This window comes from Rhinolophus hipposideros (genome assembly GCF_964194185.1).
Source record: "Rhinolophus hipposideros genome assembly, chromosome: 10".
In the NCBI taxonomy this organism is placed as follows: Eukaryota; Metazoa; Chordata; class Mammalia; order Chiroptera; family Rhinolophidae; genus Rhinolophus; species Rhinolophus hipposideros.
This window is the reverse complement of record NC_138056.1, coordinates 5,349,114-5,375,076: the sequence shown is the minus strand read 5'-3', so window position 1 is coordinate 5,375,076 and position 25,963 is coordinate 5,349,114. Positions and strand designations below refer to the sequence as shown.

Below are 25,963 nucleotides of genomic sequence, written 5' to 3'. Positions count from 1 at the left end.
CGGGCTGGGCCCGGCTCTACTTAATGCGGTCTCGGTGTTCTGGAGAGCGCCGAGCGGAGCGAAGCCGGGAGCCCGAGCGAGATGATGATGGTTATGCAGCCCGAGGGCCTGGGGGCCCGGGAGGGGCCCTTTGCGGAAAGCGGCGGCGAGTACATGGAACAGGAGGAAGACTGGGACCGCGATCTGCTGCTGGACCCGGCCTGGGAAAAACAGCAGCGGAAAGTGAGTTCTAGCCCATTTCTTGATGGAAAAACTGAGGCCTGAGAAGCGGGGCAGTTTGTCGTTGGCATCTCCGCAGGTCAAAGGCAGAGCCTGCAGAGTGCCACTCCCTGGCCCAGGCTCAGCCCATCAGTCCTCTGCTGTCCCCCAGCGCTGGAAGACAGGGCTCCGAGCCCTCATGAGGGGTTTAGGATGACAAGGGGAGTCCCCAACCCCCAGAATTCATTCCCCTGGGCCCATTGCCCCACTTCTGCTGGTGAAAACCGGTTGGGTTTAGCCCAAGAGATCCGAGTTTGGGGGCTCCCAGAAGAATAATCTCTTTCTCCCTGCCGCCGCCCTCTAGTTAAATATTCCCGGGCCCCACCCTGAGGGCTTGCAGCCAGGCAACTAGTAGACAGACTTTGGAATGTTGGGGAGGGGGCAACCATCCCAGACCCCTCCTCACCCTCTCCGTATTCTCTCCAGCTTCGTATCCGTAGTCACTCTATTGCAATTGTCAAATGAGGAAATTGAGAACTAGAAAGGGGCAGAAATAGGACACAAATCATATACTGTTAGAAAACAGGACTCCCCACCCCCACCCGGAGGGTCTTTGCCCCTTGCTTGCCCCAACCCCACACGTTCCCAAGATAACCCTCCCTGCCCCAGTAGCTCTGAGTCTGCTGAAAAGGGCACAGGGTCAGGAATGAGGGAGACCTGGGTCCCCTTACGCAGTAACTTGACTCTCCGACCAGATGGACACTTTGTGCTGAGGCAGCGACTTGGGGGAGCTAGAGAGGGGCACATGGGCAGCTGCTGCCCAAACCCAGCCTTGTAGGGCACTCGGGCCCCCTCTCCCTGAGCTATTTTCACTCCCAGACTTTCCCAAGTGAAGAAGCCAGGACACCTGGGTTTCCAAAAGAGAAAGTGATCCCAGGCTGGAGTGAGGAAACTTTGGGGAGTGGCGGGCCAGGGATAGGGAGGACACTATGAGGACATTGGACCCTCCTGAGCCTTTGCCAACAGTGTATGACTCCAGGAAAGGGCAGGGGACCGGGCTTCTCAGTGCAATTTGCAGCATCTGAGAATCCCAAGATTTAGAATCACAGCACTTCTGCCGGGTTAGATGACAGGAGATGACCCAGGGACCAGGAGGCTCAGCTGACTCTGATGGAGTGCTCTGGGTGATAAGCCTCCCCCAGGCTCCTTCTGCACCTGTTTCTAAGCAGGACTGTGGTCCTCGGGTCCAGTGATCTCCTGGTGATATCATCCCTGCCACAGACTCCAGCTGCCATCTGCTTTGCAACAACTGTTATCCTCACCCCCACCCACCAGGCTTCTCCCAGATTCAGGTCCACATGCCCCTCTAACGACCATGCCTGCCTGTAATTTACCTTCGTCACTTAACAAAATATCAGGAATATCCTTCCAACCCAACTTAACAGCCATCCACCTCATCCATCCATTCAATGGCTACAAAGCATAGATGCTCTCTAAATTAATCAGCATTCCCAGGCTGTTAGACATTCTGGTCATTTCTTTCTTGTCTAACATTGTTTATGACAATGTAATGAACATCTCTGTGCTCAGCTTAGCCCAACCCTACCCCTGCTCACCCCTCTGGTCTTGGAACACTCCCACCTCTTCCCAGCTGATGCCTGAGTCCTCTTCAATCAACCTCATTCAAAAACATTCATTCAATATTTTTAAGGAGGTCCTGTGATGTATTGGGCACTGTTTTAGGTGCCAGGAATTCAGCAGGAGACAAAATAGAACCTCTGCCTCAGGGAGCTTATATTGCCATAAGGACAAACGTTTCTATCTCATCTACCTCATCCTGCCCTGTTCCCGTCACTGACACCCTTTTCTCTCACCCTGGTCCCAGTTGCCATCTCCTAACTTCTCCCTTCTGCTCTGCCATGCCATTTTGTCTCCCCTCTGCAACCAAAATGAGCTTTTAAAAGCATAGTTCTGCCTGGCTCCTCCTCCGCCTGAAAGCTTCCCTGACTCCCAGTTGCCCTTAAGATCAACTTCAAACTCCTTGGCTTAGCACTCAAGATCGTGCATGACCTGGCCCCTGCCACCCCTCCGGCCTGCCTCTCAGCACTTATACCCCAACACCCCCAGCTTCACTCCAACAGTGCCCAGATAGCTGTAGCCCCACAAGCCTAGCAACTGTTTCTCACTGCCGAGCACTCCCGCGTGGCTGTCCCTGCCTGGAATGCCCTTGCTTGCCCTTCCCTGCCTGAATAATTCCTGCTCTGCCATCATAGCTTTGATCAAATATTAGCCTTCCCCAAGAGGTCCCCCACCTGATTTGGAGAACTGCACCCCTCGAGTCCCCAATACTAGTCTCTTCCATCATTTCTCAGACCAACATGACTCTTTGACTGGTTGTGAGCTCTTTTAGGGCAGGGACCACATCTCATTAAGCATCATGTTTGTCAAATGAAAAAATGCCTCTTCCTCTGCCATGGGGACCCCGCCCAGACCTGCCTCCCCTCATCCCTGCCCTATTCAGACCCAGGGAATCCCAGACTCCAGGGTGGGAAGGAACTACAGAGAATCAACTGTCCTTGGTGCTTGGGGCCCCATTACATAGTACTCCGCACTCACACACCTCTGGTGACAGGAAACTTACTTTCTTTATCAATGACAGCCCCTCAAATATTGAAAGCATTATCTTCCATATCCAGTTCCTAGGGCATCTGAAAAGCTGGTCTGAGGAAGGGAAGCTGGTTAAGGGAAAGAATTCCAAATAACTTCCAGGGCTACCTTCCAGGAGTATCTGCTTTGTGGGGGGAAATACTCTAAAATTCTAGAATCCTGCCAGGCCAAGGGAAGAAAGACTTGAGACATGATTGAGTCTGACCCCTTAATTGTACAAATGGGGAGCCTGAGCCTAAAAGAAGGCAAGGAGCTGACCCCAGGTCACAGTGGGTAGCTCATCTGGGATTGGAGCCCAAGTATGTGTTCTACCAAGGACTTTAGAGCTGATGGCAGAGTCCGGGGCCTGAAAGCTTGGTAGTTTGATGGAAACTTCTGCACAAGGCTCCAGGTAACCCCCCTCCCCAATAGACATACAGTCATGTACCAGCTTTCCCATCCCAAGTGGAGGCTGAGGCTGAGGTTAACTGGGGGGCAGGAGAGGGCAGTCACCTCCAGAGATTAGGTCAGGCTGGGCCTGAGTGCCAGCTGATTCTCCACTGCCTGCAAAGCTCTTTCCCACTCATAGTTACCTGGAGGCCAGTTCACAACAGCCCTGAGAGGTCGGTGGGGTTGCAATAAAAATGCACAAGTGCACAGTCCCTCGGGCAAAACCCTCGGAATCAGATGTGCTTCAACCCAGAAGTTTTCAGATGTTGCAAAGGCAGTAGCACCCTGCATTGGCCCTAGCAGCTCAGAGGGAGCCCCATTTTGAAGTATCTGGTTTATAATGTTTTTTAAATCCCCCTCCAGTGCTTGAGATTGGCCAAAGCAGGAGTGCTGGTGGCAAGGTGCCCCACGTCCAAGCTGGGACCTATATGGGCCCCAGACCCCATTTCTCCTCTTCCAAGAGAACTAAAGCTCAGAGAGGGAAAGGGGCTGGCTTGGATGCACAGCAAGACTGCAGCTGCGTCTAGACTGGAACCCAGAGCCTCAGGCTCTGAAATCTCCGCCCACAGAGGAGCCTGAGTACTGAGCACTAGGGCCTGAGTGCTGTTCTCTGCCCCCAGACCTTCACTGCCTGGTGTAACTCGCACCTGCGCAAGGCCGGCACCCAGATCGAGAACATTGAGGAGGATTTTCGCAACGGCCTCAAGCTCATGTTGCTCCTGGAGGTCATTTCAGGTGAGGGGTGCACATCAGTACACGGGGAACCCAGGGGGGGCAGTAGGCAGCAGAATCCTGGTGGGGACTCGGTGGTGGAGGGGGAATATTGGCAGCATGCTCTCATGACCTTTGACCCCTGACCTCACCTCTTACACCCAGGAGAGAGGCTGCCCAGGCCAGACAAAGGCAAGATGCGCTTCCACAAAATCGCCAATGTCAACAAGGCCCTGGACTTCATTGCCAGCAAGGGGGTTAAGCTGGTGTCCATTGGGGCTGAAGGTGAGGAAGTGACAGGAGGAGGCCTGGTGGGGGGCAGGGGGGTTGTTTTTTGACATTAACAAGTCACCTCTGTGAGCCTCAGTTTCCTCATCTCAACAATGGGAATAACCATCCATGCCTCATGGGGTGGGGGAGAGTAAGGAGCAAATGGACTCAAAGTGCTGGCACAGGACTGGCCCCTCGTAGGTGTTCGATGAATCACTTTTAAGTAAAATGGCTGAGTACCTGCTAGGTGCTAGCCCTGGGATGAGGGACAAGAGCCAGCGGGCAGAGCAGGGGGAGGTAGCGGAGAGAGGCAGCACAGGCCTTGAACACCAGGTGGGATCCGCCCCGCCCCCACCCTGCAGAGATCGTGGATGGGAACTTGAAGATGACCCTGGGCATGATCTGGACCATCATCCTTCGCTTCGCCATCCAGGACATCTCTGTGGAGGGTGAGTGGGCAGGAGAAGCAGGTAGGGTGAGAGGGCTGGCCCAGACCCCTCCCTAACTAACACCCCCCATCCGCACCCAGAAACCTCAGCCAAGGAAGGCTTGCTCCTGTGGTGCCAGCGGAAGACAGCACCGTATCGCAACGTCAACGTGCAGAACTTCCACACCAGGTCTGTCTGTCGCTTAGCACACACACGCAGGCCTCTGCCAGGCCCTCGGACACAGAGCTGCCCCTCCTCCCTCCCCATCACAAGTCCCAGTGCAGGAGAGGTGACAGCCAAGTTCCTGGAACAGTGTCTGAAAATAGGAGGACTCCGTTAATGTTACATGACTCCAGAAGGGTGAGGGAGACTTCCTGGAGGAGGGAGCTCTGGAGACATCCCTGGAAGGGCATTCTAGCTGGAGGGAACATTGTGGGCAAAGATCTGGAGGCCAAAACACGTAGAAATTGGTGGGACCTAAGCCTCGGGTATGTGAAGGCGTCGTGATGAGCTTGGAGGAGGTGGTCCAAGTCTAGTAATGAAGGACCTCAAATGCCACCCTAAGGAGTTTGGACTTGACTGCATTTTACAGATGAGGCTGCCCTGATGGGGGTGCTCCTGGGGCGAGGGTAGGACAGGGTCTCAGCTTGAACTCGGGCCTGAGGCCCTTTGTCTCTGTCCAGCTGGAAGGATGGCCTGGCCCTCTGTGCTCTCATCCACCGACACCGCCCCGACCTCATTGACTATGCCAAACTACGCAAGGTAGGCCCCAGCCACCCCAGCCTCCACCCCCAAAACCTCTGCCCTAAGCTGACCTTTCACCTCTCCCCCCTCATACCCTTCTAGGATGACCCCATTGGCAACCTGAACACTGCCTTCGAGGTGGCAGAGAAATACCTGGACATCCCTAAGATGCTGGATGCAGAAGGTGAGAGTAAGCCTAGCCTGGGCAAGGACTCCACTATCTCACGGTCTGACCTCCACCCCTCTGCGCCTCCTCCAAGAAGGCTCTGCCTCTCACCTGGCTCCCTGATTAGAATCCTTCCTGCCACAGGCCTCCTTCTCCGGGAGCCCTCTAGCCGGTCCCCTCGCTCCTCTCCACCCAATGGAACAAGCCTCTCCTGCCTCTCCCCTTATGTAATGGCTCCACCCTCTGCCTCATATCCCCGTTACCTGGGTCACCTGGGAGCATGTTGGTGCCTCAAGACTGGGAGCTCCTCTGGGGAGGTCCTGCCTCTTGGTCCCTGTGCCCAAGCAAGGCTTTGTCAATTGAAGCAGAAAACATTTTCCGAGCACCTACTGTGCCTGGTGCCCTTGACTGTGTGGGTACTGATGCATGAGAACTTGGGGAAAAGACAGAGAGACAGATGGAGTTATGGGATGGTGAAATACTCCAGGCAGTGTACCTCATGAGGGCTACAGTGTCTGCTCACTCACCCAGTCCCTCATGCTTTTCTCATTCCACAGAGGCGGAGGGTGCTGGGGTGATCTGAGAGGGCTTCAGGGAGGAGGAAGATGCTGGGTTTGGGGTAACTGGCAGCCGGTGGCCATGACTAGATGTCTCCACCCCTCCCATGCTGAGGGAGGTCTCTGCCTGGGTGGGGACGTAAGCCCATTCCTCACCCCTGGCTTTGGCCAATAAACACCTCGCTGCCATCCCCCAGACATCGTGAATACTCCAAAGCCCGATGAGAAGGCCGTCATGACCTACGTTTCCTGCTTCTACCATGCCTTTGCTGGGGCTGAGCAGGTGAGGGATTGTGGACCCAGGAGTCCAACCTTAGCCGCATCCCAACATTTGGAGGTGCCAGGCCCCCACGTGGGTGGAAGCGTGCCACTGCCCCAGCTATACACACTTGTCCTTGGGGAGTTCAGAAGCAGAGGCCTCTGGCCTGGAAGCTCCATCCCCACCCTAAAAGATGTGCTCCCCTCATTCTTTCCCCCATTTGCAAAAGCCCAGGTTTCATGGGCTTTACAGAGGGAGGCAGGGTTGAGGTGTCTACGGCAGCTTGTTCTAATGGCAGCTCTTCTGCCCATCCCATCACAGGCAGAGACAGCCGCCAACAGGATCTGCAAGGTGCTGGCTGTGAACCAGGAGAATGAGAAGCTAATGGAGGAATACGAGAAGCTTGCCAGTGAGGTGAGCCTGGGGCCAGAATGAGCCTTTCCCTTCTCCCACCTGTTCTCTCCCAACCCAGCCCTACAGCTCCTGCCAAACCTGGCTAACCCAGGTCTCCCCCAGCCTCCTCCTGCCATCTTCACCCATCTCCTGAACCCTTCTGGCCATCCAAGCTCTTGGTCATTCTGTCATTATTCATTCATTTACTTGTTTATTTATCCACTCATTCATATTTAGGCAGTCTCATGGCCTTTGCTCTGTGCAAACGTGTACTGTCCCTGGACTCAGAAATTAACCATCTTACTCCTTCCCTGACTAGTGGGGAGCCCCCATTCTGCTCTCCAAACCCCACTCTGCTTGAGGCCACAACCTGGGTGTGGGTGGAGAGGGGTAGGTAAGGTGAGCAGGCTGGCTCAGAGCTCTCTGCTTTGCCCCTGCCTGGCTCTGGCAGCTGCTGGAATGGATCCGCCGCACTGTCCCGTGGCTGGAGAACCGTGTGGGCGAGCATAGCATGAGTGCCATGCAGCGCAAGCTGGAGGACTTCCGCGACTACCGGCGCCTTCACAAGCCACCCCGTGTGCAGGAGAAATGCCAGCTGGAGATCAACTTCAACACACTGCAGACCAAGCTGCGGCTGAGCCACCGGCCTGCCTTCATGCCCTCTGAGGGCAAGCTCGTCTCGGTGAGCCAGGCCGGGAATGGGGTGACCCTGGCTCTGCCCACATCCTCTGCGTGAGCTTAGGCTCTGTGTCCCCTTCTGCACAATGGGTGAACCATGATGGAGGGCACCTCTGCCTGCCCCACAGGACATTGCCAACGCCTGGCGGGGCCTAGAGCAAGTAGAGAAGGGCTATGAGGACTGGCTGCTGTCAGAGATCCGGCGCCTGCAACGGCTCCAGCACCTGGCTGAGAAGTTCCAGCAGAAGGCCTCCCTGCACGAGACCTGGACCCGGGGTAGGTATACCTCAGGGGGCTCGATTCTGTCCCGGGGCGGACACACAGAGAGGGGGACTCCTGGCGAAATGTGCAGGTAGGTGTTCTGCCAGGAAGCTGGAGACTTGTTTGCTAGTCCCACGCCGACTTGCTGTGCCAGCGAGTCACTGTTGCTCTTTGGACCAGGTTTTCATCTGTAAACTCAGGCCCCGAACTCCCTGCTGGCTCTGGCCTCCTGCGGGTCTGCTCTAATGTGTTTGTCAGTTAGCATTTTATTTGTATATGTAGCGTGTTACCAAAGGAGAGCCCCCCAAAACTAACATCCCTCACATTCTACTTAAAGTATATTGATGCCAAAATATTGCACGCGTCAATATATTACTCTAGATGAACACATCCATTCTGTATCCTGTCAGGGATTTTAGTCCCCCAAAGGAGTAACTCCTGCCTAAAAATAATGAACTAACACTAACAGTGGATTATGGGCATGATAAATAATGATGGTTTGATATAAAAATTCCTTAAATATAAGGCCACTTATGTGACCCTAAGGTCTCTGAACCTCTAAACCTGTCACCTGCTCTACAAAATGCAGAGCCACTCACTCCGTGAATGGTTGCTGCTGCATAATTATGGTAATTGTCATTCTCCAAGCACTTTGACATTCATTATTCATTCATCCAACAAGTATTCACAGAGGGTCTACCAAGAGCCAGGCAGTTTGCCAAGTGATGGGGAAACTGGTGAGCAAAGGAAACCGTGTCAGGGGCTCACCAGTCTCAGAATCGTTCGGAGGTGATTTTGGATCAAATAAACTGTACCAAGGGCCACCCTGCACCATGCAGGGTCAGGGGACGCCGATGTCATTTAAGGGCCATGCCCTGGAACAGGAGCTTCATTGAACTTTATCAGGCCAGCGCCTCAGAGCAAACCCGTAGGGTAGGCTAGGCAGGTGTAATCACCTGCATTTCACAGATGAAGAATCTCTGCAGTTGCACAGCCCTGCTGGAACCCCCAGCTCCTGGCACGGCCGCCGCTGGGTGACCCAAGCTGGGCGTCTCTCCGAGCAGGGAAGGAGGAGATGCTGAACCAGCGTGACTACGAGTCGGCGTCGTTACAGGAGGTGCGGGCGTTGCTACGGCGCCACGAAGCCTTCGAAAGCGACCTGGCGGCCCACCAGGACCGCGTGGAGCACATCGCCGCGCTGGCCCAGGAGCTTAAGTAGGAGTGACCTGCGGCCGGGCCCGCCCCCGTGACAGTGCCCCCACCTGGCCCCACCCCGCGGCCCCGAGCCCCGCCCTGATTCTCATTACCCTCAAGACACTTCGTTCTCCCCTGTTCGGTAACTCCGCCTTGCTGCCCTTGTCCTTCCCCTTTACCACTTGCTCCGCCCCTCCTCCCTTATCCCGGTCCCCATCTCCGACCCCGTTGGGCTGCCCACACTCTTCCCCACAGATTCTTGCCTAGGCCCCACCCCCACCCCCCCACACCCCCGTGCCCTGCCCCCTCCCTTTAGCTCTCGGACAGGGTCTGCTACCCCAAATCCTCTCCATCAGCCTTGGTCTCGCCACCTCCTCCAGTAAACCCGCCCCTTCTTGCATAACCCCGCCCCTGAAGCGCCAGACCCCGCCCCTCCAAGCTTCCTGAGGGACTGGAGCAGAGACCAGCGGGTGCCCTTTTCCCACCAGGACTGCGCTGGGACCCTCCCTCAGGAAAGCCCCGCTTCACCCTCACCTTCCCTGACTGCGCTATGCCTTCACCACCACGGAGGATGGGGGCAGGAGTAAGTGTGGGCTGGTGTCTGGCCCCACAGTCACCTCCTCTTCTTACCCGCAGTGAACTGGACTACCATGAGGCAGCCTCAGTGAACAGCCGCTGCCAGGCCATCTGCGACCAGTGGGACAACCTGGGTACGCTGACCCAGAAGAGGCGAGATGCTCTTGAGGTGACGTTGGGGCCCAGGGAGCTGGGGGCATGGACACGGGAGGCAGGGGGGCCAACGGGTAGCGGCTGACTTGCCTACCATCCCTGTGGCCCCTAGCGGATGGAAAAGCTTCTGGAGACCATAGACCAGCTGCAGCTGGAGTTTGCACGGCGGGCAGCACCCTTTAACAACTGGCTGGATGGCGCCGTGGAGGACCTGCAGGACGTGTGGCTGGTGCATTCCATGGAGGAAACCCAGGTGGGTGTGCGGGGTCTGGGGGGTGGGGACTGCATGCGATGACAGGGGAGCTGATCTAAAACCCTGTCAGCCACTCCTTTGGGCTCCTGGGGAAGGGGGACGGGAGGGACACCCCAGTTCCCGAGCACTGGGCTGGGAGACAGGAGGCCTGGGTTCTCGAGCCAGTCTTGCCCTGGACTCGCTAGAAGGCCTGGAGCTCGTGGCTGCCCTTTCTGTCACCTCCGGGAAGTGGGAAGTGCTGGCTGATGCTTCCTGCCTGTTGTCCCCAGAGCCTGCTGACAGCGCATGAGCAGTTCAAGGCAACGTTGCCGGAGGCTGACCGAGAGCGGGGTGCCATCCTGGGCATCCAGGGGGAGGTCCAGAAGATCTGCCAAACATATGGGCTGCGGCCCAGCTCCACCAGTCCCTACATAACCCTCAGCGTGCAGGACATCAACACCAAGTGGGACACGGTCAGTGGCACCTGTGGCCTCTCCCTGCCTCCCATCCGCTCCTGAGCACTGTAACCACTCTGAAACCTCAGGTGTCCCAAGATAAGGATCTGGTGTCTGCCATAGGCTCCATGTGGCATTGCACAAGTCGCCTCCTCTGTAAAGAGGCCATAACAGCAGCATTTTCCTGTCTGGCCTGATGTGAAATGGAATGAAATCTGGTGTGCGGGCATCCTTTACAAAACAACCTAAGTTAGTTATAAATGATGTCGCCCCATTTACCAATGAGAAAACAAGCGCAGAGAGGTTGAGTGACTTGTCCAAGAGCCTGCCCATATAGCCCCGACACCTTGGCTCAGAGCAGCAGGGACTGTTCGAGGGGCTGGAGTCCACCTCCCCTCAAAGCCATCTCCCGGCCCCACGCTGCCCCAGGCACAACCACCCTCTTTCCCAGGTCCGAAAGCTGGTGCCCAGCCGTGACCAGATGTTGCAAGAGGAGCTGGCACGGCAGCAGGTGAATGAGAGGCTCAGGCGACAGTTTGCAGCCCAGGCCAATGCCATCGGGCCCTGGATCCAGGGAAAGATGGAGGTAAGGCTTGGAGGCTGGGGCTGGGGCTGGGCCACCGGGAGCTGGGAGTCCTCACTCGGCCCGGGTCCCACTGCAGGAGGTGGGGCGACTGGCCGCGGGGGTGGCTGGCTCTCTGGAGGAGCAGATGGCTGGGCTGCGGCAGCAGGAACACAATATCATCAACTACAAGAACAACGTGGACCGGCTGGAGGGTGACCACCAGCTGCTGCAGGAGAGCCTGGTGTTCGACAATAAGCACACCATCTACAGCATGGAGGTGGGGGTCACACCTGCTGAGACGAGGGGAGGCAGCCACAGCTGGACACAGCACGTCTGTCCGAGGAGGGTCCCCAGTTCAGATTGGCCAGGTCCCCCAATGTACCCATGGGGATACTGAGACCCAGCGAGTGAAAGTGACCTGTCCAGAGTCATACAACAGTCTAAAGCCAAGCCAGTTTTGGCCATGGCTGGTTGATCAATACTTAATACATAATAAATCATCAAACTTTAAGGCAGGAAGGGCCACTGGAGGTCACTCAGTGGAACCTCCACATGTATACAGAGGCCCAGGGATGGGAGGACTTGCCCAGGGTCTCACCGCAGATTGGGAGTGGAGCCAGGGCTAGTGGCCAAGCACTGGCCACCCCATGACTTGGCCTGCCTCCTGCCCTCCCAGCACATCCGCGTGGGCTGGGAACAGCTGCTCACCTCCATCGCCCGCACCATCAACGAGGTGGAGAACCAGGTACTGACCCGAGACGCCAAGGGCCTGAGCCAGGAGCAGCTCAACGAGTTCCGGGCATCTTTCAACCACTTTGACCGGGTCAGCAGGGCCCAGCCTTGTGGGGTGGTGGACTCGGGGGCCAGTGGGGTTTGAGGACCGAGCCTGACACTCACTCATGCACTACAGAAGCGGAATGGGATGATGGAGCCTGACGACTTCCGGGCTTGCCTCATCTCCATGGGCTACGACCTGGTGAGTGCCCCTCACCCCCATCCCGAGTCCCATCAGTGCCCTCCCCTACTGTGTACCTCCCACCTTCACATCCATGCTCTCATTTCCTCATCACACCCATTGGGGCTGGCCAGAATTATCTCATTTCACACAGGGGCTATCAAAGGCTCAGAGAGGTAGGTTAACTTGTTCAAAGACACACAGATAGAATTTAGACCTAGATCTGTTTGACTCCAAAGTGTGAGCTTGCACCATTTTTACCTCAGAGAAACAGCACTACTGAGAGCCCCAGAAAAAAGATCAGGACCCACGGGAAAGAGGGGACATGGCCATGGGCAGGAAGCAGATTCTAGTCTAGTAGAAAGGATTTCCTAAAGTCAGAGCTGACCAAGGCTGCAGCAGATGGTCTCTGTGGAGAAAGGAGCATCTTGTCTGGGCTTATTGAGCCATGGCTGGACAGTCCCCAGGAGGGGACATCAGGAGCCCTCCTGGCTTTGGTACCCATGGGCACAGTGCCCGGCCTCCGTCCCTGCAGGGCGAAGTGGAGTTTGCTCGAATCATGACCATGGTGGACCCCAACGCAGCTGGCGTCGTGACCTTCCAGGCCTTCATCGACTTCATGACCCGAGAGACAGCCGAGACTGACACGGCTGAGCAAGTTGTGGCCTCCTTCAAGATCCTGGCGGGAGACAAGGTGAGTTCCTAGCCTGGAGGGGGCTGGTGGGCTGGGGCGGGGAACAGGACCTGTGGGCCCTCAATACCTCGTCTCCCCCAGAACTACATCACCCCTGAGGAGCTGCGGCGGGAGCTCCCAGCGGAGCAGGCTGAGTACTGCATCCGCCGAATGGTGCCCTACAAAGGGTCTGCGGCTCCCGCTGGAGCCCTGGACTACGTGGCCTTCTCCAGTGCCCTCTATGGGGAGAGCGACCTCTGACCACGACCGCTGACGTTCTCCAAGCAAGTCAGAGTGACGGTGTTCCCTCTGGCTGATCCCATCCATCCCGCAGAGCAAGGCTCCCCAAGAATGACCAGCCAACTGTTTCTGAATAAAGATCCATCTGTGGGCCTCTCTCTATCTCCTTTTGCTTCCTGAAGTAGAAGCTGGGCCCTCAGGCTCCGGGCAGGATAAGCTGACCTTGACCCTCCAGGGGTCCCCCCATGACCCCTCCTTGCCCTCAGGGACTGAGTCTTCACACCACACTGGAGCTCAGGACACTTCTTTATTGCTGTTAGAAAAGAGTTGTTACAACAGTTTGTCTAGACATGGAAGGGAACACTGTCCCCAAACCCAGGGGGACCAGAATTTATAGCATGAGACAGAGGGAAGCCGGGGCAGGAAGCCAGAGCCCGCTGAGGACAAGCTGGATTTAAGGCCACAATATCTGCTTCCCTCCTGCTCCTTGCCCGAGCCCAGGGTTCTTGCCCCAGCTTCAGCTGCCCAGACATCACCCTTCACCCCAACGCCATCTTAGCGACCACAATTCAACAAAGGTGCAACTGGGAGTGGGAGCAAGGGGGAAGGCTGTACCGCTGGTCCAGTGCCCTTTGCTCACCCTAAGGTACCCGGTGCCCCTCCCTCAGCCGGCCGTGCCTCCTGGGGAGGGGCCTGGATACACAGCTGGCCAGGCCTCCTGGGGAAGGGGCTGCTCTAGTCAGCGCCGGGTCCTGAGCAGGATCTCCTCAGTTCACCACCGCCGAGCTGGCCATGATGTTCACACCACAGGCCCCGGACCCGCGATGCAAGTAGTAGTAACCCTGGGAGAGAGGGCAGGGGTTTTGGTGAGGGCACGAGGGCAGGCTGCGGGCGGGAGGGCCAGCGGCCAAGCAGGTATCACTCACCTCCTCGCCCCAGTCAGTGCCCCAGCTGTTCTTGATGGCCCAGAAGGGAATGGCAGAGCCTGGGAAGCAGTGCAGAGTAAGGAGTCAGGGGCTCCCAATTCTCCACCAGCGCCCCAGGCACTCTGCACTCTTCAAACATCTGCTGTGGGCCTACTGTGTGATTAGGAAAAGAGCAGGAAAAACGACAGGCCGACCTACCACCCTCCGGAGACCTGGTGCGGCTCTGAGGCTTGGAGAGGGCACCCACCCACCCGCCTCTAGCAGGCTATTCATCTATACAGTTCAAAGGCCTCCACTTTCCTGTCCATAGAGGGGCTGGATGATCCCACCTGGCCCATAGCCAGAGGCAGGGGTGAGGACAGGGTTCCTAGGCCTTCCCCAGACTTCCCCCACTAGAGGTCCTGAAATGCTGTGGTCCAACCTCTGTCTGTGACCTGGGGCGGATAGGCAGAGTGGGGGTCAGCAGAACTCACGGTTGCCGTAGCCCACGAGCAGCACAGCATGGTCAATGAACCAAGGGCTGCAGAGGGGCCGCAGTGGGCGGGAGATCCCATGGCGGTAGAACTGGTGGGAGAGAATAGCAGTAGGAGCCAACTCCAAGGAGAAGTGCAGGAGGAGTCAGCAAGAAAAGGAGCCGGGGCAGCGGGGCTGGGGCAGCGGGGTTGGGGCCTTACCTGCATGCCAAAGGCGTTGATGGCGACAGAGACGGGGCCCTTGTTGGCCAGCCAGGCTGCCAGCTCTGACACGGGAGGGGCAGCGTCAGGAGCACCCAGGCCCCTGCCCCTCCTGGCCTGTCCTCATCCCCACCTCTCACTCACTTTGCTCATTCTGGCTTAGCTCCACCGAGTCATTAATGTAGACCTTGACCTTCTCTGCAGAGAAGTTGCAGGTCTGCAAGTGGCCATGGTAGCTGTAGTCGTCCTCTGTCTCCAGCCCTCCTGGGGAATAGTGGGGGGCAGATGGGGGCGTAGAGAAAAGGTGGACCCCTATTACTATACACTTGTCTTCTCCTGGCCAGAGGCTGTGCTAAGCCCCTTATCCACGAGGTCTCACGTTCCTTATCCACCCCAGGCCGCCACAGGCCATTCTCAGAGGGATGACACAGCTAAGTCTCAGCGGGGTTGAGGAAAGAACCAGCGAGAAATGGGGCAGAGATGGAACTCAACTCCCAATTTCTGACTTCTCACTCATCCCAGCTTTCCCGGGATTCTTGACTTCGGCTTGCTTGTGCTGCTCTGACTGTGCTCCCAGGCCAGGTTCCCAGACCAGTCTCTATACAGCCACCTGCCCTCGGCCCTTCATCCTTCTATCCTTCTGCCACTCCTAACCTGAACTGCCAATTTAGGTCAACACCTCTCCTCAAGGTTGAGGTATATTGCTACTTGGCTAGGAACGTTCTAGAAATACAGACCTCCAAGTAGCAAGAATACCAAGACTCCCTGTTAGGCACCAGGAACTTTACACATATTTCCTTACTTGATACTCAAGGCAATCCTACGAGGTGGGCATGAGCCCCATTTCACAGATGAGGCAACTGAGGCTCTGAAAGCTGATTTGCCCAAGAGTCAGACTGACGACTTGAACCCAGTTCACAGGACTCTCATGCTCATGTCTCCCCCTCTCATAAAGGGACCTCTTGTGGAGGGAGAAGTGGCTTCTGCTGCCCCTCCTGACCCCGTCAATGCATACCCAGAGTCTTTATGGCCGAGTAGGCGTTGGAGGGCAAGCCGCCCAAGCAGGCCTTGTCCACTTTGTCACAGTCCACGAGCTCTAGGAGACAGAAGGCCAGTTCCCAGGAGCCCTCCGGGGGCTGGGCTGGGGACAGGGAGGTAGAGCAGGAGGCTCACCCTGTTCAGAGAGGGAGAGCAGGTCCCCCTGTTTCAGGAACCACTGGCCCTCCACGTTGCCTGTGACTGAGAAGGCCCAGCAGGAGCCACACATGCCCTGCAAGAGACAGGCAGAGTCAGGCTGGGTCCCTTCCCAACCCCAGGGCAATTCTCGCATCCCACCCTCACTTCTGATGGGTCCAACCTGGTTCTTGACTTTGGTGACAGCCCCCTTGTCCCTCCAGTCCCACTCAGGTGGGGCAGGGTCGCTGATGGACTTGGCTAGGCGCATCTTCTTTCTGGGCTCCTCTTTCAGGAGGGGATTCAGGTAGATGGTTCGGAACTCCTCCTCTGTGGGCAGAGGTGGGCAGGGGATAGGGGCAGGGGAGAGTATTCTAAGCCAGCCCTGACCGGGGGCCTTGGAAGTAAGCCCCGTCTCTTCCATGAGAGCTCTCGCCGCCACCCCTACCTGTGAGGTCACTGAACTTGGTGACCCCATACTGAGCTGTGCCACGGTCCAGGGCCTGGATCTTCTGCGCTCGCACCATGTTATTGACAAAGACGGACATGCGCCACTGGGCTTCTGAGAACCAAGGAGCAGGAGAGGAGGGGCTGCGACCCCAGGCAGATCATAAAAGGAGGGGCACGTGGGGCTAACAGGCAGAGGTTTCCCTGGGGAGTAGGTGGGCTCTGGAAGCTCTTTTCAAGGACAGAACTCTGGGGCGGGTAGGGATGGGGGGACAGACCTACAAGTGATAAGAGTGGGAGTTGTGATCAACTTTTGGGGTCAAAATAGGGTGATGACTTTCTCAGGTGTGAAGGCAGAACAGGAATTTCAAAGGGAAGCTCCAGACAGGAGGTCATAGGGAACGCCACCATGCCAGGGGACCGCCAGCAGAGGAAACGGGCCTTTGCCCCACCCCACTCTACCCAGAAAGATGGAGGCCCATGATTTGCTCTACCCAGAAAGATGGAGGCCCATGGTTTCTGACCAGGAAAATCAGACAGGATAAGGGGCCAGGTCTCTGAGGTGGCTGCCCAGTCCTGGGAGGCTGGACAAGAACGTGAGGATTTAGGGGTCCTTGAAAGGATACACTGCCTCTTTGTCCTTCTCCTACCCGACACCAAGGTGCCACGTTGGGGAATGGCCTGGCTCCGACAGGGACAGGTATAACCAAGGCTGAGTCCTCACCCTCCTTTGTTTCATATGTCCGATTATAGGTGGTGACAAAGTCCTTGAAGATTGAAGCCATCTTCACAGAAATGTCCTGGAAAGGCAGAGGGGTCTTTATAAGGAGTCCTTCTCAGACTAATCAGGGAGCCCCAGGCTAGGGTGAGGGGACGAGAGGGGAAACACGGCAGCAGCCAACTCCCCAGAGAGAGAGAGAGAGAGAGAGAGAGAGAGAGAGAGAGACACGGCTCCTCACCTTGGGCAGGGGGTCCATGTTCAACAGTGGAAGGAATGAACTGAAAGTCTCGTTTCTGTCATCTGGATAGGATTGGAACAAGAAATCAAGGCTGAAGCCCGAATGAAGTCTGATCTGGGCTGTCCCAGCATCCGTGGGCTCTCCCAGCACCTGTAATCTTGGTATCCACTGGGCCACAGTCCCGCCTCAGCAGCATGTGTTTTCCCAGCTCATCGAGGATTTCGAAGGTGCAGAGCTGAAGGTGGAGGAGGAAACCAGTCTGGGGTCCTTGGCTAGATGGAGCTGGAGGCTCCTCAGATGACGATCCCCCCAAGGCAATCACCCCCACAGTAGAGAGGGAGGCACTGCCAGCGTCCGGACACCCTCCCTTTATAGCATGGTCCCTGGCCTCCGGGGCCGGGGAAGTAGCCTGGGTATCTGCTGCCTCAGATCCCTTCCTGTTGGCGGGACCCATCTTCCCAAGTGCTGCCAGACTCAGCCAGGGGGCCGGCAGCTGAGGGAGCCCCCTCACTCACCAGAGTCTTCTTAGACACAGGCAGCTGACACACCATGGGGTCATTGCAGGGCGGCTCCTCCAGCGTCGCCGTCAGGGAGTACAGCGACCCCCGGCCCGTCTGGAGGTCGGGGCGGGTGGGGGGTGAGGCGGGCACAGCCGCGCCCTGTTCTCATTGGCCCCACAGCCCCCCCGCACCTCCTCTCCTCGCAGCAGTCCAGAGCCCCCACCCCAAGTCCAGGCCTACGTCCCCACCCCTCGGACGCCGGCCCCGCCTCCCCGCCCCTGGCGCATCCTCACCCGACCGACGCGACCGCGCACGGCTCCCAGCGCGGCCCGCGCCCCCGCAGCCCGACCGCGGTTGTACATCTCCAGGGCGAAGCGGGCGGGCCCCAGCAGCTCCGAGGACGCGGCCTCCCGAGACTGAGCCCCAGCGGCTCGGCCGGGCGGGGCTGAGGAAGCGCCCGGGAGCAGCCCCAGCAAAGACAACAGGGGCAGCCAGGGGGCCATGGCGAGGGCGAAGCCAGCGGCCGGGACGAACCGACTGACAGACGCGCCGACTAACCGACAGGGCGAAGCAACCCCGCGGCCAGAGGCCGGCGTCCGCCAATGGGCACCGCCCCAGGGCGCCTGCGCACTCGCTTATTTACGCGAGGCACGTGGGGCTCGCTGGCAGCGCTGGACTGGACCCAGCTCAGCCGTGCAGAAGCGCGTCTGCGAGCGCGTGGCCCGAGCCCCCGCCTTGGAATAATCCTCCTAGGTCTTGGAGCTGATGTTTCCGGAGGGGAAAGGACTGCGAATAAAAATAATATTTATTGCATGTTTATTATATATTACGCATTAATTGTCGTAGCAATCCTGTGAAGATGTGATCCCAATTTAATAATTGTGGAAATAGAAGCTCAGAGAGATTAAGTGGTTTACCAAGCATCTGATAAGTGCTAGAGCCGGGCTTGAACCCAAGGAGTTGGCCTCAGAGCCTGGGTTTACAAACTCGATCCCTCTTTGAGGCCCCTCTTCTCATCAGCAAAATGGCAGATGATATTCCCTGGACTGGTAGTGCCTCGGGCTGTTGGAAGTTCAAAACACAACCATGCAAACAAACGTAACCATGCAAGCATTCGGTTCTCAGGGCCCAGTAAGAGGAGGCATGAACAGTTACATTAGGCATAGTGCTGCCTACTGGAGTTCACAATCTAGTGGAGTGACAGATGAGAAAAAAAAGAAATTTTCCAGTTGGAGGAGAGGAAACAGGGAAGAGAGAGTTTAAGGGAATTGGGGAAATCAGAGAAGTGGATGGAGAGTTAGTTTGGGATTAGATAGTAGGAAGAACTGACATTAAAGATTATTGAGTCCAAACCTGACTTTTTACAGCAGCGGAGGGCTAGAGAGTAGCCTGTCTAGCTACTCAGAATTAGTGCTGAGGCCAGCTCTGAGCTCCCAGCTGAGATCTGAGAGGGGAGGGCCTGTGGGATTCTGGCTGATGCTGATCTCTCCCTGCTTGTTCCCTCCCCAGTTTAAGCTCCCTGAGGCTTCCCTCCTCTCTCTTACAAGACAGCCCAGGTCTGCAATGTGGTTCCTAAGGCCCCTTAAGATCCAGTCTAGCCCTGGTCCTCACCCCATGTTCACTTGACACTTGGTCTCACTCTACTTGCATCTCCTCAGAAATTCAAGCTCTTGCACAACTCAGAAACTTCACACTGCTCTTCCCTTGGCCAGACACTTTTTAGCTCTCAGTTTGGAGGTCACTTCCTCAGGAAAGCATCCCTGACTTCCCTCCTCACCCACCTTCCCATTGCCCCTGGATGGGCTCCAGGCTGCTTCCTCTGGATTCCTAGCCCCATGAACTTCCTCTCACACTGAACCACAATTTCCTTTTTACTGTACTGTCTTCCACGAGGTCAGGAGTTTGTTAGGTCAGGGACCTTATTGTCCTGTTCACTGCTGTTTCCTCAGTGCCTGACAGACTTAACACCTGCTTGATAACTGTTTGTTGAATGAATTAATGATTCTCTTGGCATGCTCTGCAGTGGATGTGATGTCACCCAACTGTTGTTTAATTCATAGCTTCACTTTCTAGAAGGATAAAGGCTGTGACTGTGATCCTCATGTCCTGGCAGAAGAATCTCAGAAATGCCCACCATCACTCAGGACCCCTACCTGTGTCTGTGGAAGGTCACATATCCATGCTCACACTTTGTCTCCTAAAGACCTGAAGAGGAATGAATTTTTCAAAGGGATTTCTAAGGCTCCTGCCAAGAGAGCAGACTTTCCCTAGATCTGGGTTTGTAGAGATCCATGTTGACATCATTTTTGGCCTTAATGGGAAACAGTGAGATACAGTTTTCTAACTTGGGAAACAGTTTTCTAACGTGGCTCCCCAAGATAAAAGAAATCTTTTTCTGGGACTGGAAGATCAGAGACAGATTAGAAAAGAGGGCAAAATCGCAAGCTTTAGAATCAGACTGACTGACCTGGGTTCTGATTCTCATTCTGCCATTTCAAATTGGCTGTGTGACTATGAGCTAGTTACTTCCCCTCTCTGCACCTTTTTGTAGATATAGGAAGAAGAATCTACCTCTTTTATCACATCAGTTCTAACTTTCTAGCAAAACAAAAATAGAAAACACTTGCAGAGAAATTCCTAAAGGGAGAGATGGGAGCCCAGGTCTTTGGAAGGGCCCTGAAAGAGAAGAAGGCCAATAAAGCAAAGCTTAGGCAGCTGGGCTTTAACATACGCTGGAGGTCTCAAAGAGGGATCTACTGTCTCTGGAAATTTGGACTTGGAAATTTGTAGGAGCTCTTTTGGTTATCATATTAACGAGGCTCTTCTGATCCTTAGCAGACAAAAGCCAGAGATGCTAGACATCCTTCACTATTTAGGACAGTCCTACATTACCGAGAATTGTTCCGTGTCCTGCACAACTTCCTAATGTCCCACTAGTCATTTACAGAAGTGGAAAAACCTGTTCATAATGATTTGCACAAAAAGCCTTAACTCTGTTATGTATGTAAACACATAACATTATGTGCACAGTATTAGCATACACTGAATTTTCCAGGAATGCTACTGACGTGAAAATCAAGGGAAGAATATTTCTTGTATGAGTTCAGGTCTTTACAAAGGATATTTACCATTTCAGAAGCTCATGTCTCTGAAGGCAACGTGCCTGTATCAGTCCATATTTGGAGCAGTCCCAGTTCATGATAATCTATTCATTATGTCTTCTAGCGTGAGCGTGAGCAGGCATGTACATGTGGAAATGCAGATTTCATTGTATTTTTCCTTGATTTTTAAAATTATGTGGGTCAATAGGATATTATGAACTGCATTTCATTCATTTAACAATGGACTGAGTGCCTACAATGCATCAGGCACAATCTAGATTCTAGAGGGGGTGAAGAGGCATTGGAAAATATTTGTTAAAATGGCATGTTGGATCTGACACAGTTGAGATCCGTTGGTAGGCTGACCTGGGTTTTAAGCCTAACTCCAACACCATCTACTACTATGTGACCTGGGACACATATTTTCACCGCTCTGAACCTCAGCTTCCTTGTAGGGATGTGTGTAGATTACATGAGATTATGCAGCCCTTTGTAACCACTCAATGAATGATAGCTGTCAACATTATTATGTTGATCTATTCCTTTATGGCACAGGTAAAATAACCCACTTTTATCTTTCTTAAATAATTCCTCAAACTCCATTACTTAAGCCAGCCAAGTGTAAATGAACCAGGAGGCTTTGGCTAGAAATAAATGAAAAAGATTTATTCAAGGGTCTCAGAGTTTGCAAGCTGGAAACACAACTAGGTAATACCCAGAGTGTTTCGGAGAAGAAAGAAAAGCTGAGGGTTCTTAGAGTAAAAAATACATTCTTGAGAAGAATCAGTGCTGCATTCTTAGCCTCTGGACTGGTCCGAGATGGTTCCTCTAGATGATGGGTGGTCTGGATACTGGGTGTCAGGTGGTCTGGATAATGGATGTAAGGTGTTCGGATAGTGAACACTCTTTCCTTAGCCTTTCAGGAAGTAATCAGAAGGTTATCTGGAGGTTAGCTGTACATCCAAGCATTGATGCAGGACTGGGAAGTTTAAATGTTTAAGCTCCCAGTCTAGTTAAAGCAAGAACAGAATCATTTCCTCATGCCTCAACCTACTTGAGTTTAGTAAGTTAGCAGCTTGACTATAGCGACCCCATTTTATTTTTTCAGCGCACTCTATTCTTCATCTAGCAATCCCTTTTGAGGCTCCTCTTCTCCCTCCCACCTCTAAGTTGTCCAGAATTCTCAGTAATTTATCAGTCCGAAGGAACCAGCGGTGAGGCTTGGTTCTGAGGGCACAGGCTGTCTTTACCTGCCAAGTCTGGAAACTGGAGTCAGGAGACCATTACCGTTTTGACTTCTTGCCGCCACACGGTGGCGCTGGTGAGGCTTGGTCCTCCTGCACCTTCCGAGTGTCCATCCAAGCCCTGAAAGAACTCGAGGGGCGCTCTCTCGGTGCCCTCTCACCTCCCACGCAGCCACTGACCTCCCAACCACAACTGCGGGACCACGGAGGCAGGGACAGAGAAGAGTGCAGCATAGCTGGACGAAAATCAGCCCCAATCTGTATCCTTTACATGCAGCTAAAAATGAAAACGGAGAGATCTGGCCTCTGAGCTTCGCAACACTTACTTGACATCAACTCTTGGATCTCAGACGGAGCCCCAACCGCATATTGTTTTCACGCCCAATACACTTTGTCTATTACCCCAGCGGTATCATATGCCATATGGCATCACTATTACCACAGTCGTTCACTCCAGAGACTTGAATTGTCCTTGATTCTTCTCTTTCCTTCATGTCCCACATCTAATCCATCTCTAAGCACTCCAGAGTCAACCTCCCGATGTCTCCCAAATTCCCACGGCCACCACTCATGGCCAAGCCACCATCATTGTTTGCCTGACTGGATTCACTCTTGCCTCCAATATAATCTACTCTCCACGCAGCAGAGGGACCTCCTTGAATGCATACTGGACCAGTTGAGGGTTGTGATGGTGCGCAAACTAGATCCCCTTTCAGGAATGGACCTGGTATCCAGCTCCTGGGAGCACTGCCCTCTGCTGTCAGTCCCCGCCCCCCCCAGTCGGGGGTTTGCCTTAGCCAAAGAGTCATGCCCCCTTCCCCACAAGCTGCATCTAATGACAAATCTAAAGGATCATCCCAGCTTCAGAACTTTCGGGTCAGGGCATGTGTCCACTGAGACTGCACGGCAGCTCCACTTCTCCTTCCCAGTGTTGCTTCCTTCCCTTCTTTTCCCTGGGTGTTAACCTTGAGAGCCCTCCCTAACAGACCTCCTGCCTGCCAATCTCCATCTCAGGTCCGAATCTGTTTTCCAGAAAGTCCAACCCATGACAAACCATGCGACACCCTGCACTTAGAATAAAATTCAAACTGTGTATCACGGCCTGTAAGGCTGAGCACCACCGGGTCTCTGCCCTCCTCTCTGAACTCATCTCATGCCTCTCTCACTGCACTTCACTGTGCCCCTGCCACAGGGACCCCCTTCCTGTCCACAAACTAAGTTCTTGTTTCAGGAACTTTGCATTGGCTGTTCCCTCTGCCTGGGGAGACTTCCCTTTTCTGTAGGGGTCAGGTTCCTTGACAGCTGTCCAGTCTCAGCCTAAATGCTATTTCTTCAGAGTAAGGACCACTCATCTAAAGGAGCCCCCCCCCTCTATCTCAGAACACTATATCTTTTAGCACTTATCATACTCTGTCCTTATTTTGCTTATTCCCCTGGACTGTAAACTTCTGAGACCAAAGACTTTGACTGTCTTACCTCTGTTTCTATTCCTGGGATGCTTAAACTTCAAGGCCATTTTCTCCATCAGACACCAGAGGCCTCTGAGCTTTCCAGGGGCTGTGATAATATTGGAGACTGGGGGGAAAAATTGAGTCCAAAATTTTTTCAAAATAGAAATTGCTATGTACTTAATTCAATGCCTACAGGATAAAGTCATTTTATTGGCTATTGTTTACATTTAATATTCCTAAACATTTTGTTACAACTGAGAAGGATTTATAAGTTAGAATTTCTTAACCCAAGACCATCTGGGTTATACAGGATGATTGCCTAAAAACATCACAGCAAATCATAATTTAAACAAGTTATATGAAGTCAGATAATTTCAAAAGCAAAATAATAAAATTCCTTTCAAAAATTTTACAGTAAAATATTTAATATGGAAGTTATCTCTTTCTTTTAATAAACTACTTTTTTATATAATCAGAAAAAATATTTAATGTGAGACATAGGTACATTTTATCAGGTGTGATAAGATGTGTGTGGGGGGGAGGAATTTGAGAGACTAAGACCAACAAAGGTCAAAAAGTGACCCTGACCTGGCCCTTCGTGGGTTTGCCCTAATATTTGTTGAATGATTCATTGGATGGATGGACGGATATGTGGATGGATGGATGGATGGCTGGCTAGCTGGCTGGCTGACTGGATGGATGGATGGATGGATGGATGGATGGATGGATGGATGGAGATTCTGGGCCCCTGCTCTTGAGCTTAGACTCCTTTCCTGGTCATGAATTTATCTCAGAGGCTGTCTCTCAGCCTTGAATGAGCAGCTCTGATCCACCTCCAAGTCTCCTTGGCTCAATTATTGGCCCAAGGGTTGGAGTACTGACCTTCTCCACCTCCACCCCCAAGGGCTCCAGAGCCTCAAGCATAAATTGATCCATGTCCTCACTGCTTTGTGGCCCAAGGCCTCAGGCTACAACAACTTTGGAGCACCCCAAAAGATTCCTGTTACACTCTAATCCCAGAATGACCCCAAGTCACCTCGCTCTTGCATAACTCATAACAAGTGCAATAACAGTGCATAACCAGTGTTTGCTCCATGCCCTGTGCTATGCCCTCCACAGCAATTACCTTTTAATTTTAAAAGGTCATCTCTAGGTGATCCAAGGCTATCAGGACTAAAATTAGGAAAGGCTGACATCTGAGGAACTCTCTCAATGGAACCCACTTAAATCTCTGCCTTAACCAGCCAGCAAGTGTTATTTTGGGGGAGTTGGACAGATGAGGTGTAGCAACTTCCAACCTGAAACTAGATCCAAGCTTAGGCTGATAGGTATCCAAAGGTGGGATGGGTTGGGGTGGCATATAAGCCCTCTTGGGATGGGAGAATATGGACCCACGAATAGTGGTAGTCAGAAAGTCAGCAGCTGGGAAGGCCCCCTCACCTGTCCTCCATCTACTGGGATGGAGTACAGAGCACACACATCCCCAAGTTCTGGTCCAGAACCTTGACGGCTGAGGTTCCCTTGTACCCCCCAGGTTATGGCTCAATATCAGTCTCCTCACCCTTCCCTAGGTGCCCTCCTGGCATGTTCCTCCCTGCCTCATTTCCCAGGCTGGTTCCAAACTCCAGACAGCAGTCTCCCTCCTCAGGGAACAAATCTTGGTCCTCAGCACGTGTCTCTATAAACGGAGAAATCTTCAAATAACGCCCGAGCTAGTCCTATGCTTCGGGGAGAGCTTCTTAATCACCAGAGCCTGGTTCCTTTGAGCTAGTGGCCTCTGAGACTCTGAGAGACTGAGTAAGTGGTCTAAGGTCTGCAATGAATCGCCCCCAAAGCCTGTGCTCTTTCCTCTGCATCATGTAATCCACACTGGGCTCCGACTATGGGTGCCTCATCTCCTCATCTATAAAACAGGGGCTAATGTTGGTCCTTACGCAGGTTGTTGTGAAGAATAAAGGAGTTAATGCCCAAAACACCCTTGCAACGGCCTGACATGTAGTAAACTCTTCAAAATATTAGCTGTTGTTGAGGAATAGGGTGAAGAAATAAAATGGGGTCGCTATAGTCAAGCTGCTAAATTACTAAACTCAAGTAGGTTGAGGCACAAGGAAACGATTCTGTTTTTGCTTTAACTAGCCTGGGAGCTTAAACTTTTGAACTTTTCAGTCCTGAGTCAATGCCTGGATGTACATCAGACCTTCAGATAACCCTCTGATTACCCCCGAAGGGCTAAGGAAAGAATGTTCATTATCCAGACCACCTGACACCCAGTATCCAGACCACCATCTCAGACCAATCCAGAGGCTAAGAAGGCAGGACTGATTCTTCTCAAGGATTTACTTTTTACTCTAAGAAAGAACTCAGCTCTTCTCTCTTCTTCAGAACACTCTAGGTATTGTCTAGTTGTCCTCCCGGCTTGCACACCCTAAGACCCTTGAATAAACCTTTATTGTTTCTTTCTGGCCAAAGCCTCCTCTTTTTGAGTTTGTTTGACATTGTTATTGTAGTTGTTATTATATCATGAATCCCTCACACTTTTGTGAGTAGCTTCCATTGAACTGTTTACAGAGACCAAGCAGGTCAGAGCTGGAGTGGACTTTTGAGATGAGCCCCAGCCACCCCCTCAGTTGACAGATATAAACCAAGAGAAGGGATTTGCCCAAGGTCCTAAGTCGCAGACCTAG

The 25,963-nt window shown here is 53.8% G+C and overlaps 2 protein-coding genes across 3 annotated transcripts; one reads left to right on the top strand and one right to left on the bottom strand.

The window, feature by feature from the left end:
* The first annotated feature begins 6 nt into the window (after positions 1–6).
* ACTN3 (actinin alpha 3) lies at positions 7–12,971 on the top strand. The gene is made up of 21 exons (XM_081062082.1): positions 7–222; positions 3,915–4,029; positions 4,171–4,290; positions 4,638–4,724; positions 4,805–4,892; positions 5,387–5,465; positions 5,550–5,631; positions 6,368–6,453; positions 6,751–6,843; positions 7,274–7,504; positions 7,629–7,776; positions 8,826–8,976; positions 9,592–9,700; positions 9,797–9,937; positions 10,207–10,389; positions 10,823–10,957; positions 11,034–11,213; positions 11,613–11,759; positions 11,847–11,912; positions 12,427–12,585; positions 12,667–12,971. Exons 1-21 carry the CDS (start codon positions 82–84, stop codon positions 12,823–12,825), a joined length of 2,700 nt encoding a protein of 899 aa, XP_080918208.1. The 5' UTR covers positions 7–81; the 3' UTR covers positions 12,826–12,971.
* Positions 12,972–13,092: 121 nt separating this feature from the next.
* CTSF (cathepsin F) lies at positions 13,093–18,098 on the bottom strand. Of its 2 annotated transcripts, XM_081062164.1 has the most exons (14): positions 17,777–18,098; positions 17,499–17,597; positions 17,134–17,218; positions 16,984–17,045; positions 16,749–16,824; positions 16,026–16,139; positions 15,762–15,907; positions 15,578–15,674; positions 15,420–15,500; positions 14,549–14,668; positions 14,405–14,469; positions 14,204–14,294; positions 13,731–13,789; positions 13,093–13,646 (listed from the first exon to the last, which is right to left on the bottom strand). In XM_081062164.1, exons 1-14 carry the CDS (start codon positions 17,984–17,986, stop codon positions 13,572–13,574), a joined length of 1,380 nt encoding a protein of 459 aa, XP_080918290.1. In that variant the 5' UTR covers positions 17,987–18,098; the 3' UTR covers positions 13,093–13,571. The 2 variants fall into 2 exon arrangements, with proteins under 2 accessions (XP_080918290.1, XP_080918291.1); XM_081062165.1 differs by lacking the exon at positions 17,499–17,597 and having other exon boundaries at positions 17,777–18,071.
* Between the last annotated feature and the right edge of the window lie 7,865 nt (positions 18,099–25,963).

Coding starts and splice junctions, on each gene's coding strand:
- ACTN3 (XM_081062082.1), top strand. CDS start 82: ATGATGATGGTTATGCAGCCCGAGGGCCTGGGGGCCCGGGAGGGGCCC. Junction 4,893..5,386: donor GTGCAGAACTTCCACACCAG/GTCTGTCTGTCG, acceptor GTCTCTGTCCAG/CTGGAAGGATGGCCTGGCCC. Junction 7,777..8,825: donor GCACGAGACCTGGACCCGGG/GTAGGTATACCT, acceptor CTCTCCGAGCAG/GGAAGGAGGAGATGCTGAAC.
- CTSF (XM_081062164.1), bottom strand. CDS start 17,986: ATGGCCCCCTGGCTGCCCCTGTTGTCTTTGCTGGGGCTGCTCCCGGGC. Junction 13,790..14,203: donor GCTCGTGGGCTACGGCAACC/GTGAGTTCTGCT, acceptor ACTGCTTCCCAG/GCTCTGCCATTCCCTTCTGG. Junction 13,647..13,730: donor GCACTGACTGGGGCGAGGAG/GTGAGTGATACC, acceptor CCTCTCTCCCAG/GGTTACTACTACTTGCATCG.